This window comes from Aptenodytes forsteri, unplaced genomic scaffold (genome assembly GCF_000699145.1).
Source record: "Aptenodytes forsteri isolate BGI_AS27 unplaced genomic scaffold, ASM69914v1 Scaffold216, whole genome shotgun sequence".
NCBI classification, from domain to species: domain Eukaryota; kingdom Metazoa; phylum Chordata; class Aves; order Sphenisciformes; family Spheniscidae; genus Aptenodytes; species Aptenodytes forsteri.
Window position 1 is genome coordinate 2,041,905 of NW_008796114.1, and position 14,848 is coordinate 2,056,752.

Consider the following 14,848-nt stretch of genomic DNA (forward strand, 5'->3'; position numbering starts at 1 on the left):
CCACTATGTTTCCTGCACCAAAAGAGTCAGAGATGTCACCAAGACATCTCTGTTTATTCAAAACAACCTTTCATCCTTCAGCTTCGTATCATCACGTTCACCCACATACAGCCTGCTGTGCTCCCTCAAACAGTTTGCTAAGTTGCCCTGAGCTGTTTCCCACAGTCTTGTTGTAATTATTGAATGGGTGACTCTGCAATGGTATGACCTTTCTGTGGTTATATTTCTGAGTCCTCAATAGGGCCATTCAAAAATAATGCAGTAGGAAGTGATGGCAAAGATTCATTGGGACAGATAAAGTTCTCAGCTGGGAACTGTTTTACTTTTGAGATAGCATGGTCTCGGGTTGACTTATTCTCCACAACCTGATTCTTAAGCGTCCCTGTATCTGAGTCCCAGGCTTGTACCCGCCGCAGTTTCTTAAAGGTGTTACGGAAACCCTCAGTACTAAAGTAGTAGATCAGGGGGTCCAGCGTGCAGTTCAAGCTGGCCAACAGCATTGTCATAATTAACACTTGGCGCACGGAGGTCTGTGTTTCTTCCTTAACCTTCATCACCCGGGCCTTTATCAGCCCATAAACTGCCAGCGTAGTGTTGTAAGGCACAAAGCAGATGATGAAGATGACCAGATTGACCAAGAGGAGACGGATGGTCTTCTGCTGTCGCAGGGTCTTCGTCTGGCTGTCCTGGCAGAGCTCCTGAAAGATCCGAACCGAGCAGTATGTCACAGAGCTGAGAGGCAGGAGAAACCCCAAGATTTCAGCCAGGACAACCAGGGGGAAGAGGTTTCTCTGCCACATGTTGTCACTAAAGTTTTCAAAGCACAGATAAATGGTCTGGTTCTGTATCTCACAGTGGTTTTGCTTGTGGACTATGGCAGTGGGGATGGAGCCCATGAAGATCACAACCCAGACGACCAGGCAAAGGAGCTTGGCCACCTTGGGGCGCCGCAGATGCCGCCAGCGAAGTGGGTGGACAATGGCAACATAGCGATCTAGGTTGATGCACGTGAGGAATAGGCAGCTACCATACATGTTGATCTGGAAGACAGACCCAGAGACCTGGCACAGGGTGTTACCAAAGGGCCAGTGGTGGTTGGAATAGTAGTAAAGTCGCAGCGGCAGAGGGAGTGTGAAGGTGAGGTCACTCACGGCCAGGTTGAACATGTAGATCATCACTACAGACTTCAGGCGCAGGTAGCGGATGAATATCCATAGGGCCACCACGTTCAGCATCAAACCTGTAATGAATATCAGGATGTAGCCAGGCAGGAGGAGGTGGTGGTTGAAGCTGTAATCCTTGCATGTCTGAGATGCATTGGGAGCTGACATGCCCAGCGGGGATCAGGGGAGGGTCTTGCTGAGATGGCTGAGCCTGCTGGTGAGCTAAGGAGGCACAAAGAAAAGCACTGAGAGAAGTCATTCCCCTCTAAGAAGCTATGGGCAGGTGATTCCCCTCATCTGCAGCTGGGAGGTAGATGGGCACATCTCTCTCTTGACTGGTGCTGCTTTGGATTGCTGGTCAGTGGTCATCTAGCAGGGATGGTAACGTAGTCAGCTAGAGTCAGGTTCTGCCTCTAGTTCAGTAATTCTTTCCAGTGGTTATGGGGATGCTGATGCGATGGAGGGTCATTGCCAGTTGTTGAATGTCAGCACAATTCCTGGTCAGAGTGGAAGACCAAGACAGAAGAGTTTTAAGTGAGAGGGGGAAATCTCTTGAAAGGTCAAAATCCCACCATGATGGCTTCTGATGCAAGAACTCACAAAGAAACCAAAAGACATAGAAAAGTGAGTAATTACATGGCAGAAGAAGCCAGAGCACAGAGAAGGTAATTGTCATACAGAATAATTTATCGCTCAGCCCCAGAAAATTCACGTTGCTTTGATCACTGTCGAGAGCACATGTATACAAGAAAGGGACAGCACAAGAGCACACAGGGAAAGTAGTCAAGGCAGCTCCAGAAAGAGAGAGAGAGAGAGAGAAAGAAAAAGAAGAGAGCAAGCATTTTGAGGGAAAAATGCTGACTGGAAGGAACTTAAAATAAAAACTGCATAGTATTGTTTTATATCAGAGAAACAGGACTTTGTACATCCATTGCAGATAAAAAGAATTATGCTACAGTTAGACTTGCCTCCACCCTAGCTCCTTTTCCTGGGTGAAACAACCCACACAAACCTGAGCCCCAGCTAGTTGGAGTTCCTTACGTTGCTTACATTCATACAGTTCCTTTGGTGTTCTCTCTTGCATGGGACCAGTGGTGCCTATTTGGATTGGATGTCCTCTGATCATTTTCCTGCTTACAACACCATAAAGCATGAAGCAGCCCACGTCCCACAAACACAGAGCAGCACACCCAGGTAAGGGAGCACCCAGTAAAGCAGGAGGAGCCATGGGATTCATGTGGACAAACATACCTGTAACGCCAAAGTGGTGTGAGACTGGTAACCACTCTAGATACTAATGGTAGCACTGCCCTGCCAAACATTGATCAATTGGAGTGAGTCCAGTGGAAGGCCACCGAAAAGGTCTGGGGGCTGGAGCACTTGCCCTGTGAGGAGATGCTGAGGGAACTGGGCTTGTTCAGCTGGAGAAGAGAAGGCTCCAGGGGATATAATAGCAGCCTCCCCATACCTGCAAGGTGGTTACTGGAAGAGGGCAGAGTTAGCTGTTCACAGTGAGGCATGGCAGGGGGACCAGAGGCAATGGGCATAAATTGAAGCAATAGATATTCAGACTGGATATAGGGAAAAATGTTTTCACTGTGAGGACAGTCAGGCATTGCAACAGGTTTCCCCAAGAGGTTGTGGAGTCTCCATCCTTGGAGATTTTCAAGACCAGACTCTATAAAGTCCAGAGTAAACTTACCTGATCTGATAGCTGACCCGCTTTGAGTAGGAGGTTGGGCTAGAGACTGCCTTAATTATTCTATGATCCTAAAACTAGACATCTGCTCTCAAAACTGTCACAGTGGAGTAGGGGTTGGTAAGTATGACAGAATTCCCCATAGCTGTTTGCAGTGGTTAGATAAGGACTCCCTCACAGAGCCCACATAGAGTGTGATTCACCTCAAAAGGAAAGTATAATTTTCTGTCTAGAGGAAATTTTTACATAAGGTCGATATTACTTTAAGAGGAAGCTACTCAGCAACTTGACAGGTGTGAAAAGCATGTCAGACCTTCTGGATGGCGTTGTGGGGCAATGCACAGATCTAGAGGGAGGATCTATTAAAGACAGAAGATGCGTGTGCTGACCTCATAGGTAGGAAAAGATTCATTCTGGTAACAACATGTTAAACAATGAAAGTGGAAGTCTAAGACGAGAGAGTAGACCGCTATCAGTTTGCCCATCCTTTTGTGTTGTTGGGCAGGTCCACCACCAAGACAGTTTTCTTAGAGGAACTTCTACTGGTTTGTCAAGCTACATCTGAGTGGCTTTCACCCTTCTTTGACAATGATGGATGAAAACTTTGTGTGAAGATTTGCATAATTTTAAAGTATAAGATAATCCATCAAGACAAGGCAAACGTGAAAGAATGTTGTTGGTTTCAAGTGAAATGATTAGATGCCTCAAAAAATCTCAAGGAGGATATGCCAGCTTTTGCTACAGCCAAAACCTTGCAATGACTGCAGACTGAACAGACTGGTGAGACCTTTGTCTTGACCAAGACAAAGTGAGTGAGACTGAGACTTTGTGAGAGACCATGACCTTCTCTAATGTGTACCCAGACCAGTCAGGTGTCAGGTGAAAGTGACTTGTCTCCACAGACAAGCTATTTTTATCAAGAGGTATTCAATAAACACCTCTAGAGAATACAATATGTAAGCACGGTCCATACTTTGTGAGATCGGTGGTCTATCTACAACTAGTATTGCGTCTCAAATCATGGATGGTGAAGGTATAATGTAAGAACAGTGCAATTATGTAGTTATGCTCCCACAAGTTCTCTTCCTGCTTCCAGCATATTGTAGCCCAGGGATTTCCTGAGCCAGAGGTGACCTATTTGTATTCAGTAGTCCTCAGGGAATTTTTCTTTCATGTTTTTTTTCCAGTTGTTTTTTGAGTCCATGTAAAATTTACCATCTACAACATCCAGTGCCAGCAGTGCCAAGGAGTTCCACAGCTTAATTGCACCTCAGGTGAAGAACCACTTCCTTGTACTCATTTTTGAATCACCACCTGCTAGATTCAGTTCCTAGTTTTAGTACTGGAAGAGGTGGTGGAAAAAAACATCCCTATTCACCTTCACCTTATCACTGATGATTTTATAAATGCCTACGATGTTCCCTCTCAGTAACTTTTTTTTTTTTTGAGGCTAAAGGGTCATTGTCTTCATACTTGTTCCTCGCAGAGGAGCTGTTCTGTCCTTGTTGCCCTTCTTAGAACCTTTCCACTTCTGCTCCAGCCTTTGTGAGCCCTGTGGTGGGGTGCTCAAAACGTACACAATGTTGATGATGTGGATACACTGAGCTGAGTAGGCATAGATTTCATTTGCAAGGGGTAATGGCCAGTTCAGATTGTTTTTTCTCATCAGTTAGCTAGATGAAATTTCAGCTGTTATTTTAAGGCCAGTCACTCGCACTTCTCTTAATCTCTGCAGTTCTTTGCAGCCAACTCTCATCTTTTCTAACTTGAATAATTTTATGTCTCCAACAGATTTGTTATTTCATTATTCATCCCTCATGAATAAGTCAAACAGCCCAAGTCCCAGCACTGGTGTCTTAGAGCTCCACTGAGAAAACTGACCATCTCTCCTCATTCTCTGTCCTATCTTTCAGGCACTTTTTATCCAGGTAGGAACCTTTTCTCTAAATTTCTTTAAGCACCATTGGTGAGAGCCCTTTTGAAAGCCTTTTGGAAATCCACGTGGGCCACTGTTCACATGCTTGTTGACTCCTTCAAAGAAGGGCTGTGAGGCACAGCATCCCTTTATAAAAGCCATGATGACTCTTCCCCAGTAATTAGATGTGACTGCATGCCAATTGATTTTTTCCTTTATTATAGCTTCTACTAATTTGTTCAGCACAGACATCAAGCTCCCTGGTCTGAAATCCCCCAAGAGCCTTTTCTCAAATTGTGTCTGCTAGTGAGCCTTTAAAAGCAGTTTTAAGCAAATGTTTCTACACCAGAGTTAGTCAGGTCTTTCACCCTTCGGTTGTTTTCGGACCTCTGGGGTAGGAGCCATGTGGTTTCAGACACTGCTTAGTTCATATTGCTGCTCCATAACCATTCCTACCACTGGTTTGATCAGAGGCAGTCCTTTGATGAATTTTGCCATAAAGAGGGTTCCTGCCGTGGAAATCTCCCAGGCTTTCCTGCCATGAACACCAGTGCAAGAAATCTGTTTAGTTTTTTGCCCACCATCACCTTTTCTTTTTTTCTGAGTGGTCTTTCCTTACATACTAGCCCTTCAGCCTTCGAGACACCAAACTGCAGACTTCTAAACTGGCAGCAAAGATCACTGAGAGTGGAAAATAGATTGGGGGTTTTTGAGGGGATTTTTTTTTTTTGGTGGGTGGATGGAAACACAGAAGCAAGAATTCACTGATGGTGATGTTATTGAAGCTAAGCTAATTGATAGTCTCAAATTTGATGTAACAGATACTGTAATCAAGAACTCAGAGACCTGAAATGAGATGCGTACATGCATGGTCTTTGGCAAGATGAAGCTGTGGGAACGGAGCCTTTCTCCACAGAGCTCTGGAGGTACTGTTTTGACTGTCCCTCACTGAAAAGGAAAGCTACGGGTAAAGCAGGCTGGTAGCAGGGAGACAGAAGAGCTGAAACTGGTTGGATTATCCTTGTTGGTTAATGTCTGAGGGCCACAGGCCATGTTCTTTGTGGGTGCCTCTAAAAGAACCTCAAGTACTCATTGCTCTACATGAAAGCTGCTGAGAGGTCTCAAGTCATCAGCTGTGTAAAGAGGCAATGGTACCACAGCTGAATCATCCTCCTCCTCATGATGAGATGCTGTCTTGAAATCCTGAAGGAGCTTTCTGTTTGGTGACTGACCTTATGTGGCCCAGGAAGCGGAGGAAGCATCTTTTTACCTCTCAGTGAAGATCAATATGAGCCCCTGAAGGCCATCTGCCCAGACCATGGCCTTTTCCCCAGCAGGGACAGAAAAGAGCAATTCAAACTACAGATGCTACCTAGGCAGATACTTCTTTCTGTTTTCAGGTGGAAAATGAATTTGTTGCTAGTATTCTTGCTCTAGGAGGGGGGACAGGGGGAATGACATAGACATGACACGTGCATATGTGCGTGTGTACACACACACACACGCACTATGAGCAACTGCTGCAGGGGAGGAGGAGCTGCAGAAACTAGAAGGAAGGGAAAACACCGGTGACAGAGGAAGAGGTGTTGGTATAGGTGTGAGATGGGGGCAATGTTGACTGCTGTTGCTGTGTGAGGTGAGAGGAGAATGTGATGCTGGAGGATGGGCAGACAACCCCCAAAAAACAGTTGAAAAGAATGCACTGTCCTCCCCTCCCACACCCCCCCTTCTGTGATCACCCGACTCAGATGACAGCCCCATGCCTCCCCCAAGCACTTGGGAGCTGCCCGGTGCCCTGGCTGGCGTGGGGTTCTGGACTGAGACAAGCCAGAGGTTGGGCCCAGGGTGGGCACCTCTCGCCAGAGGCAGCAAAATAGCTGCTAGGCAAGGAGTCCCCACAGGACATGCAAAACCCATGGGGATCTTGAGTTTTTTCTTTTGGGGGGTGGGAAACCCTAGCTGTACTTGCATACAGGGGCTGGAACAGGCAGGCATGCCCTGAGATGAGATGTAATGCCTGGCATCTTGCTGCCTGGTCCTGGGCATCTTCTCTCCTGGCACTATCTCACCAATAGCCACTGCCTTCCTAGCACTGCAAAAATTATGAAGGAGCACAGCGTGGTGGGACGCAGGGTTATGCATGGGGCTGAGAAATGAGGTGGAAAAAGACAGCTAGAAAAATCTTGCTGAGCATGCTGCAGGGTCAGTGTTTCTGAGAATGACCTGTTATTTAAATCCTGGAGTGCTTTGGGGCTGCCCCAGAGATGCAGACAGAGAATGTGGCATTGGGGTGCAGAGCAGTGCAGCTGAAAACGCAAACTGCACAATCTTGCTTAGTAAATCTGAAACCAAGAGGAAGTAACAGAGTACACCCAACCTCAAAAAACCTACCCAACTTTGCTTTAGAAATTGAAGGTATATTTTTTCATAAATGTGGATGCTTTTTACCTGCTGTAGGTGATATTTAAGCCCCACTTTTCACCTTTTTTCTAACCAAGAAATTACATTATTGTGATGATTAGAACCGTGAAGACATTCAAGACTTAGCATGGCTTCTTTTTAATGAGATACATGACATCAAAGCTGAGACCTCCATATTTAACTCATGAGGTCTGATCACACTGCTACTGCTCACTCCCTAGAGGTGTCACCCCCCTTCATCTCCTGAGGGCCCCATGTGGGCACCTTGGCAAGTAAACTCTGCAGGCTGCCTGTGCTTTTAGTATCACAGGATCTCAAAGACAGCCTCCGTTTGAATAAATACTGAGATTTGCCTTGCACCGCTAGGTTCACCAGGCAACTGAAGAGGCGTAGAGGGTTCCCCAGTGCTCTGTGGTCAGGTCCGGCAGCACATGTGCAGCAGCTGGCGGGGACTAGTACCCAGTGTGCCCAGACCACCCAGCTCTCCAGATGTTTCCATCTCGCTTACCTCTTTGCTGGTGAAGAGCCAAGGGTGCACGCAGGCTTGCCGGCTAGCGATCACTGTCACTGCAGAGGTCTCGATCCAGGCACCAAAACGGCAAGCAGCTTGAATCAAAACAGAACCAGGGGGGCTCTTTGGCTACTTGCTCATCCAAATCACAGCTGTCCCCTACCGCGCCATGGCTGGTTCTACATTTGTCATGCTGCAGTTCACCTCTCCTTTCTCACTTCCTGATGCACTTCTGGCTGGCCAGAAAGCATGAACTTCGCTATCCAAAGCTGATAAGCTAAAACACATCCTATGAAAGCAAACGTAATCGTGAAAGAAGCAACACCCAGGCGTCCTTGCAACTGAGGAGACCTGCCCTGGGTCATAGTGCCAAATACTTGCTTGTCTTTGCTCCCATGCTAACTCAGCCACCCCCAGGACTGACAGGGGAAAATTAAAACATCCCCCTCCCCAAAATATTGCCAAACAGGAGGTGGAAGTGAAATACGGGAAGTGAGAGCAAAGTTGATTTAATCACTAGTCAGTGCAAAGGCGCAGAGTCCTGTCAATCCCATGGGCTTGGGCGCTTTGGGGACCAGATCCTGTGCGGTGGCCCAGATGTGCACCACTGGCATGTGTCAGGGACCCAAAAAGAACTGAGCTCTGAAGAGGTGTCAGTGCCTGTGGCAGGCAAAGGCATGTTTGCCACAAACGTCAGTCCCTGTCGTTCAAGGCTACAGGAGGCACAGCACTAAGAAAGTGCAAGGGCTGATTTAGCAGGACATCTGTGACCTAGAACCACCAAGTGTAGCTGAGAAGGGATCTGCCCTTCTGCAGAGCCCATGTGGCACTCTGTTGCTTCAAGTCCTGTTTCTGCTTTGCCAGTCCCAGCACACCTGGAAGAAGACACGGGTCATGGGGACACTTCTAGTCCTACTGTCGTCCTTCCCCAGGAGCAGCTGCCCCGAGAAGAAGCTGCTGTTCCTGTGGGCTCCCTCTTTCTCTGCACCCCCTGCCCGGCTCCTCTGCCTGCTGGCTGTTGCTGCTGGTGTTTGACTTTCTCACTCCCTGCCTCCCTTGTTCTGCCGTCACTGCCTCCTCATTCAGGGAGTGACACGCCAAGGGATATATGTTCCTGCTGCTCATAAATCCTTGGAGGATACAATAGCACCCGAACCACTGATCTCACCCTGCTCCTTTTTAGTGCCTCTCTTTTTTAACCTTTCTCACTTCCTAGTTGCTGGGATCTTTGTTATCACAGCTTTTTGTGTCTCTTCAGTTCCTGTCAAGGCTCTGGTACCGATAAAGGCTTGCAGATATACCAGAGTGGGGTTTCCTTCTCCCTTTGCAAAAGGAGTCTCTGACACCCTCTGTGGGAACTTTCCCCTCCCCTGCAGCCCTCGCCCCCCGCACACATGTGCACACACCGGACTGAGCCTGGCAGTCCTGGCTTTACCATGTGTGTCAGAAGAGGGGGACACAGTGGCACTTAACCTAGCCCGTGAGCCCACCCTGCCCCATCCCTCACCCAGCCAGGTTCACTCACCTCACCGGGTCTCGGTGCATCAGCCCACAAACTCCGTCGCCCCCTGCCCGGGTGGGCTCACACCTTTGCCCCTTGCTGTCTCTTGGAGGCTCAGCTCATGGGGAAGAGCAGTGCAACCCCCGGCACTTCTCCACCGCTGTCTGAGTCGACAGCAGGTAAGACCAGATTACTGGGGTGTGTGTCGGAGGCTACACCCTGATGCTGCAGATCTCAACATGCCTGCCGCCCCAGAGTGCTGACTCCAGAAAGCAGGAGCAAGGACCTAGCAGAACGAGGGATGCAGGGAGCTGGGAAGGCAAGGAGAGAGGTGGAAAGTGTGCTACAACAGAGGGGCTGCTCAAGTTTGAAAGGATGATAAACCCCAGTGCTCTTCAGACCTCTTTGTGCAGGGAAATGTGGAAAAGCACAGCAAAGGTGTTAACCCACATGTGGGGCCATGGCGGAAGAACCATAGCAGGGCCAGAGCAGCCATGTTTCACTTGCTGAATGATTCAGACAGGAAAAGCAGAAACCTCCGGGCTGCGTGAGGAGTTTCATCTTTCAGGGCGGTCAGGACAGTTGGCACTTCCCAGGCCTGCTGGAGGAATGGCAGGCTTTTCTCCCAGGACATTTCAGCTCCCCGGTCACACAACTCACATTTTCCTGGACTCCCAGGGGATCTTAGGAAAGGGCTACCCACTGAGAAGAGGGGCAGCCACTCCATTATGCCTGCTTAGGAGAAGGGCAAGGACTGTCCCTCTTGTCATGGGGAAGAAAATGAGGGGGGTGAAGGGAGAGCTGCCAGGGAAAGAGTTAAGAGACCCAGGGAGCAGCCGGGCTGTGTCTGTTTGCCGTAGCTATGTGGGTTGCAGGGTAGAAAAGAAGAATCTCCAGCCTGGAGGAGGCAGATGAGGGAGGGTCCTCAAGGGCAGCAGCTGGGGATGAGGGAGGCAGCAGGTCTTCCCCTCTCTGCTCGCATGAGCTGTCACTGCAAGGAAACTCGCCGGCTCCCCAAAGGGCTTGGTGACAAAGCGATGACGAGCTGGTGGGTCTAGAGACAGCTGCTTGGTGCTGCCAGGTTTTTCTTGTGTGGAAGGCTCTGGGTCTTGGGCTGCTTCCTGCTGATGAAGTGACTTGACTGCAGAGGAAGACAACCAGATCGTCTACTGACGGGACGGCAGAAACTGGGGGTCTGGCACTGATGCTCTCCCCAGCCGTGTGAGCTCCCTCCGACAGATGCCTACCCCAGAGCCCTAGTTCAGAGCTCTCCCACGATGCTGCCTGAGCTGTAGGTAGGGAACAGCACCAGCGTGGACGCCCTCGCAGGGCCAACCTGCCAGGTTTCTGTGGGCCACCAGGTCTCCGATGCTGGCAGGCACACCAGGGCAGCCCATGGTCATTGCCCAGGGCAGGGGCTACCTGTGCTTTGCAGTGCTGGCCGGAGCTGCTGTGTGAGTGACTGTCAGGCAGAGGCAGTGGGAGGTCACAGGAGGGGATTCGGGCAGCTGCTGCACCGTGGATGAAGGTGGAGTTTTGCCGGGGACAGGATGGAGATGGCGTGGCTGTACGTGGTGCTGATCCCCGTGCAGCATGTCCTTGCTGTGACCTGGCTGTAAGTATGCTTTGCACTTGTACTGTCTGGATTGGAAAGTCACCTGGGGAGGTGCTGTTTCCCAAGAAACAGGCAGATCTATGAGAAAAGGGTGGAAGAAGGAACCTGGGCAACCCAAAGGCAGCACATTAGGCGGGGCATCTCTGGGAGCATGAAGGGAGAGGGACAGTGAAGCTGAAGAGGCGCAGACCAGGAATGTTCAATTCAACACAGACAAGAGGCGGCACATCCCCTTCCCTGCCCCATTTCTGCTCTAAAATAAGGCTATAGAGGGCTAGTCCCTCACAGACATGGCCCTGACTCTAGCCCATCTGTGACTGAATCTCTCCCCTGCCCCACAGGAACCTGGCCAAGCAGCCTTCTCTGCAGGCAGTCCTCCGGAACCCCGGTGGCTGCGAGGGTCTGATGGGGCTGGTAGAAGAGCAGGTCCGCATTTGCCGGCGGCAGGTGGAAGCCATGGATGCGGTGAAGCGAGGCGCGGAGCTGGCTGTCGAGGAATGCCAGCACCAGTTTCACTCTCGCCGGTGGAACTGCTCCACCCTGCAGGGGCTGCAGGTCTTTGGCAAGGTCGCCATCCAAGGTCAGTGAGGGGGAGGTGGCACAGGCAGAGCTGGCATGGGGTCCCTTCAGTATGCCCACGGGGTTTCCTTGACACATCAGCCTTCGCTGAACTAGTGTACAAGTGTCACACTGGGCCCAGCCCCAGAGTGGCCAGTGCCTTCCTCTGCATGCTAACATAGATGTCAACAGAGAGCAAACTGAACCAAATGCACATGCTGTTTCAAATATTAATATTCTGGCTAAACTTTTTCCTCATTCAGCCAGGCTTGGCTTTTCGGTCCCATCTGGACCATTCTGGGTACCAGCTCCGCAGACTGGTAGATCTTCTCCCTCATGCTGCCACCAGCCCAGCCCTTTGGAGTAGCAGCTCAAATCAAACCTTTTTCTCTGAAGCTGCGGTCCCTTTTTGTTGCAGGCCAGGGAAAAAGGATCTGCCTATGCCCCCAAAACAGCACGGAACAGATTTTGCATGTGTTGGCATGGGAGGAGCCATACAGGGAGCTATGAGCAGGGTCTCTGGCTCCTAGAGACAAGGTGGCAGGGTCTTCCCTGACAAACCCCTCTACGTGGGAGGCTCAGCCCCTGGTGTCCCCCACCACGGCTCCCCTTTCACTTCGCTTGGGAGCTGCTGAGTTCTCTCTCTCAGTGGGACACCCAGCGCAGGAACTGAGGGTGCCATGTTGAGGCACCACTTCTGGCTCAGTCCCTCAGCCAGAAGGACTCCACAGAGCCATCTCCCTTACTGGCTCCAGGCCTCAGGAACAGCAGCACTGGCTGAACATCCTGACAGTGATTTCTCCCGAGCAGTCTCCACCTGAATGCATCCCTCCTGCATGCAGTCATAGCCTCTTTCCCCACCCCCATGTCCCATCAGTGCCTTCCCCCTCCGCAGACTGGTGCCATTTCTCGCCCCACTGCAGGCACGCGAGAATCTGCTTTCATCCATGCTATCTCTGCTGCCGGCGTTGCCTTTGCTGTGACTCGTGCCTGCAGCCGTGGGGAGCTGGAGAAGTGTGGCTGCGACCGCAAGATCCGAGGAGTCAGCCCCGAAGGTGAAGGAAGAGGCCAGTGGCAGGGAGGGGGTGGCAGAGGAGAAGATCCATGGGGGAGACCCTCACCAGGGGAGGAGGCACCTGCCTTGTCCATGGCCCTCAGCCCTTTGGGACCTCCTCCCAGGGCTTATCCTTCTTCATCTCATGTCTGCTTTCCCGCTGCAGGTTTCCAATGGTCAGGCTGCTCTGATAACCTGTCTTACGGGATTGCCTTTTCTCAAGCCTTCGTAGACAACCCTGAGAGGAGCCGTGGCATCTCCTCCAGCCGAGCGCTCATGAACCTGCACAACAATGAGGCTGGGAGGAAGGTAAGGGCAGGAACAGGGGCTGCGAAGCAAGCCCAGCTTCAGGGGCTTCTCCCTGGCTGGGCGGAGCTCGGTCCAGCCCTCTTACCCCAGGAGCAATTCGGGGCAGCCATGAGCTCCCAGAGGGGGTCTGCGTCCTGCTGCCTTTCCTCAGCCCAGCACTGCGCCACTCACACTGAGCTAGCTCCTCGCCTGCACAGAGTGGGGTCCCAGCCTTCCCTACCTGCCCCTACACAGTCTCTTTTTCCTCAGTGAGCCCAGCTGTGATTTACCTTCCTTGGCCTTTTCTGCAAAGGAAATGAGTTTCCCCACTCTGCTCTGAAAGCCTTCCCTGCCCCTCCAGTCCCTCCTGAGCAAAGACACCATCCTCTGTAGAGGCCACTCTCAGATCTGGTCCCTTGAGCATCCTCTGGCTCTGGGCAGATCTGTTCCCCTCCCCACGGTCCATGGGGTCAGAGCAGGTCCCTGTCTCTACCCCTGCCTCAGGGATTTCTCTTACAGACCCAAGCCAGCCTGTTTCCCACAGAGTGGATCCCCTTATGTTTCATATTGGCTTGGCTTAAAAAGACTTTTTTGCTCCCTTCCCTTCCCTTCGGCTGATCCTGCCCTCCAGCCCCATGGGAGGTGTGGGGGGGAACAGTGGCTGCTGGGGGGCTCACAGGCATGGGAGGTGTAGGGCAGGGTGTCCCAGGACTGGCTGGCAGCTGCCTCCTGCTCCCCAGGCTCTCCTGGCCCACATGAAGGTGGAGTGCAAGTGCCATGGTGTGTCGGGCTCCTGCGAGGTGCGCACGTGCTGGAAGGTCATGCCCCCCTTCCGCAAGGTGGGCAACATCCTCAAGGAAAAGTTTGAGGGGGCAACAGAGGTTCACCCCAAGCGGGTTGGTTCCCGCAAGCTCCTGGTGCCCAAGAGCTCTCGCTTCAAGCCCTACACAGCTCACGACCTGGTCTACCTGTTGGCCAGCCCAGACTTCTGCGACCGGGACCCCCAGCGCGGGGTCTTTGGCACCTCTGGCCGCCAGTGCAACCGGACATCCCCGGCCATGGATGGCTGTGAGCTCTTGTGCTGCGGCAGGGGCTTCCACACGTCCCAGGCAGAGGTGGTGGAGCGGTGCAGCTGCAAGTTTCGCTGGTGCTGCTCCGTCAAGTGCAAGCAGTGCCGGCACCTGGTGGAGGTGCACAGCTGCCGCTGAGGGGGAGCGCACTGGGGCAGAGGGAGGCTGCCAGGGAACTGCAAGGCAGCCGGGGAGAGGACAGCCCGGGGAGAGACACAGGGATGCAGTGGAAGGTGTGGGGGAGACACACAGCCTGAAAGGGAACGGAGGAGACGTGGGGTTTTGCTGCCCTGCCAGAGGGCAGCCCCTGGCACCGGGGGTGCCATCAGCTCCTGTGTGCTCCTCACCCAGCACCCTCTCACCAGCTTCATTGGGCTTTCTGTGGTTTGAATTATTTTTCCGGATGGAGGGTTGGAGGACACAGGCCCAATAAACCCTTAAACTTTAGAAATAAACCAGCTGCAACGGAAAGCAAAGTGCATACGTCAGCTCCTTCCTCACGTGCTGCATTTGGGACCTGGAGGGTACCTGGCTCTGCTCCCTCCTGTGGGCTGGGAGGGGAAAGGCCACGCTGGAGTCTTCATGCTCAGTGGTCACACGGGCTGCAATGAGTGAGAAACACTGGGGAGTGGAGCAGTGGGGAGCAGGGACCCACCTAGGACGTGAGAGGGGTCACTGAGGGGTGTAATAGAGCGGCGGCAGCAGAGAGAAGGGATTAGATTAGGTTTGTGGGGCGAATGGGCTCTTTATACAATAAGACTCTTCCTTGAGAGAACTACTGACTGGTATAGGCCTGCAGGGGGAGGGAGGCAAGAGGTGGCTGGGGACTTCAGACAAGGACACTTGGGCCAGTGGCTCTAAATCCAGGTTCCCAGGGCTGATGCCTTCTCCAATGCTCAGCTGGAGAAAATGTTTTCAGGAGGAGTTCTAGGAGGTGCCACAGTGAAACGCTGTTGAGTGAGGCTCCCCTCCTGGTGTGCCACTGCCGACGGTGCAGAGCAGGTGCTCGGAGAGGGAGATTTGGCCATGATGAGCTGGCTGGCCAGCAAGGGG

At 51.7% G+C, this 14,848-nt stretch overlaps 2 protein-coding genes across 2 annotated transcripts; one reads left to right on the top strand and one right to left on the bottom strand.

The window, feature by feature from the left end:
- Nucleotides 1–218: 218 nt before the first annotated feature.
- On the bottom strand, nucleotides 219–1,331 carry LPAR5 (lysophosphatidic acid receptor 5). Its single transcript, XM_009287176.1, has one exon. The coding sequence runs from the start codon at nucleotides 1,329–1,331 to the stop codon at nucleotides 219–221; it is 1,113 nt and encodes a 370-aa protein (XP_009285451.1).
- Nucleotides 1,332–3,700: 2,369 nt separating this feature from the next.
- Nucleotides 3,701–13,933, top strand: LOC103905496 (protein Wnt-4). Its single transcript, XM_009287177.1, has 6 exons — nucleotides 3,701–3,741; nucleotides 4,598–4,642; nucleotides 11,167–11,405; nucleotides 12,307–12,438; nucleotides 12,604–12,746; nucleotides 13,466–13,933. The coding sequence occupies exons 1-6, from the start codon at nucleotides 3,701–3,703 to the stop codon at nucleotides 13,931–13,933; spliced, it is 1,068 nt and encodes a 355-aa protein (XP_009285452.1).
- Nucleotides 13,934–14,848: the final 915 nt, after the last annotated feature.

Bases quoted from the DNA above. Each gene is read 5' to 3' on its own strand.
- LOC103905496 (XM_009287177.1), top strand. From the start codon at position 3,701: ATGACCTTCTCTAATGTGTACCCAGACCAGTCAGGTGTCAG. The intron at 12,439-12,603 runs GTGAAGGAAGAG...TTCCCGCTGCAG, and splicing joins CCGAGGAGTCAGCCCCGAAG to GTTTCCAATGGTCAGGCTGC. The intron at 12,747-13,465 runs GTAAGGGCAGGA...CCTGCTCCCCAG, and splicing joins ACAATGAGGCTGGGAGGAAG to GCTCTCCTGGCCCACATGAA.
- LPAR5 (XM_009287176.1), bottom strand. From the start codon at position 1,331: ATGTCAGCTCCCAATGCATCTCAGACATGCAAGGATTACAGCTTCAAC.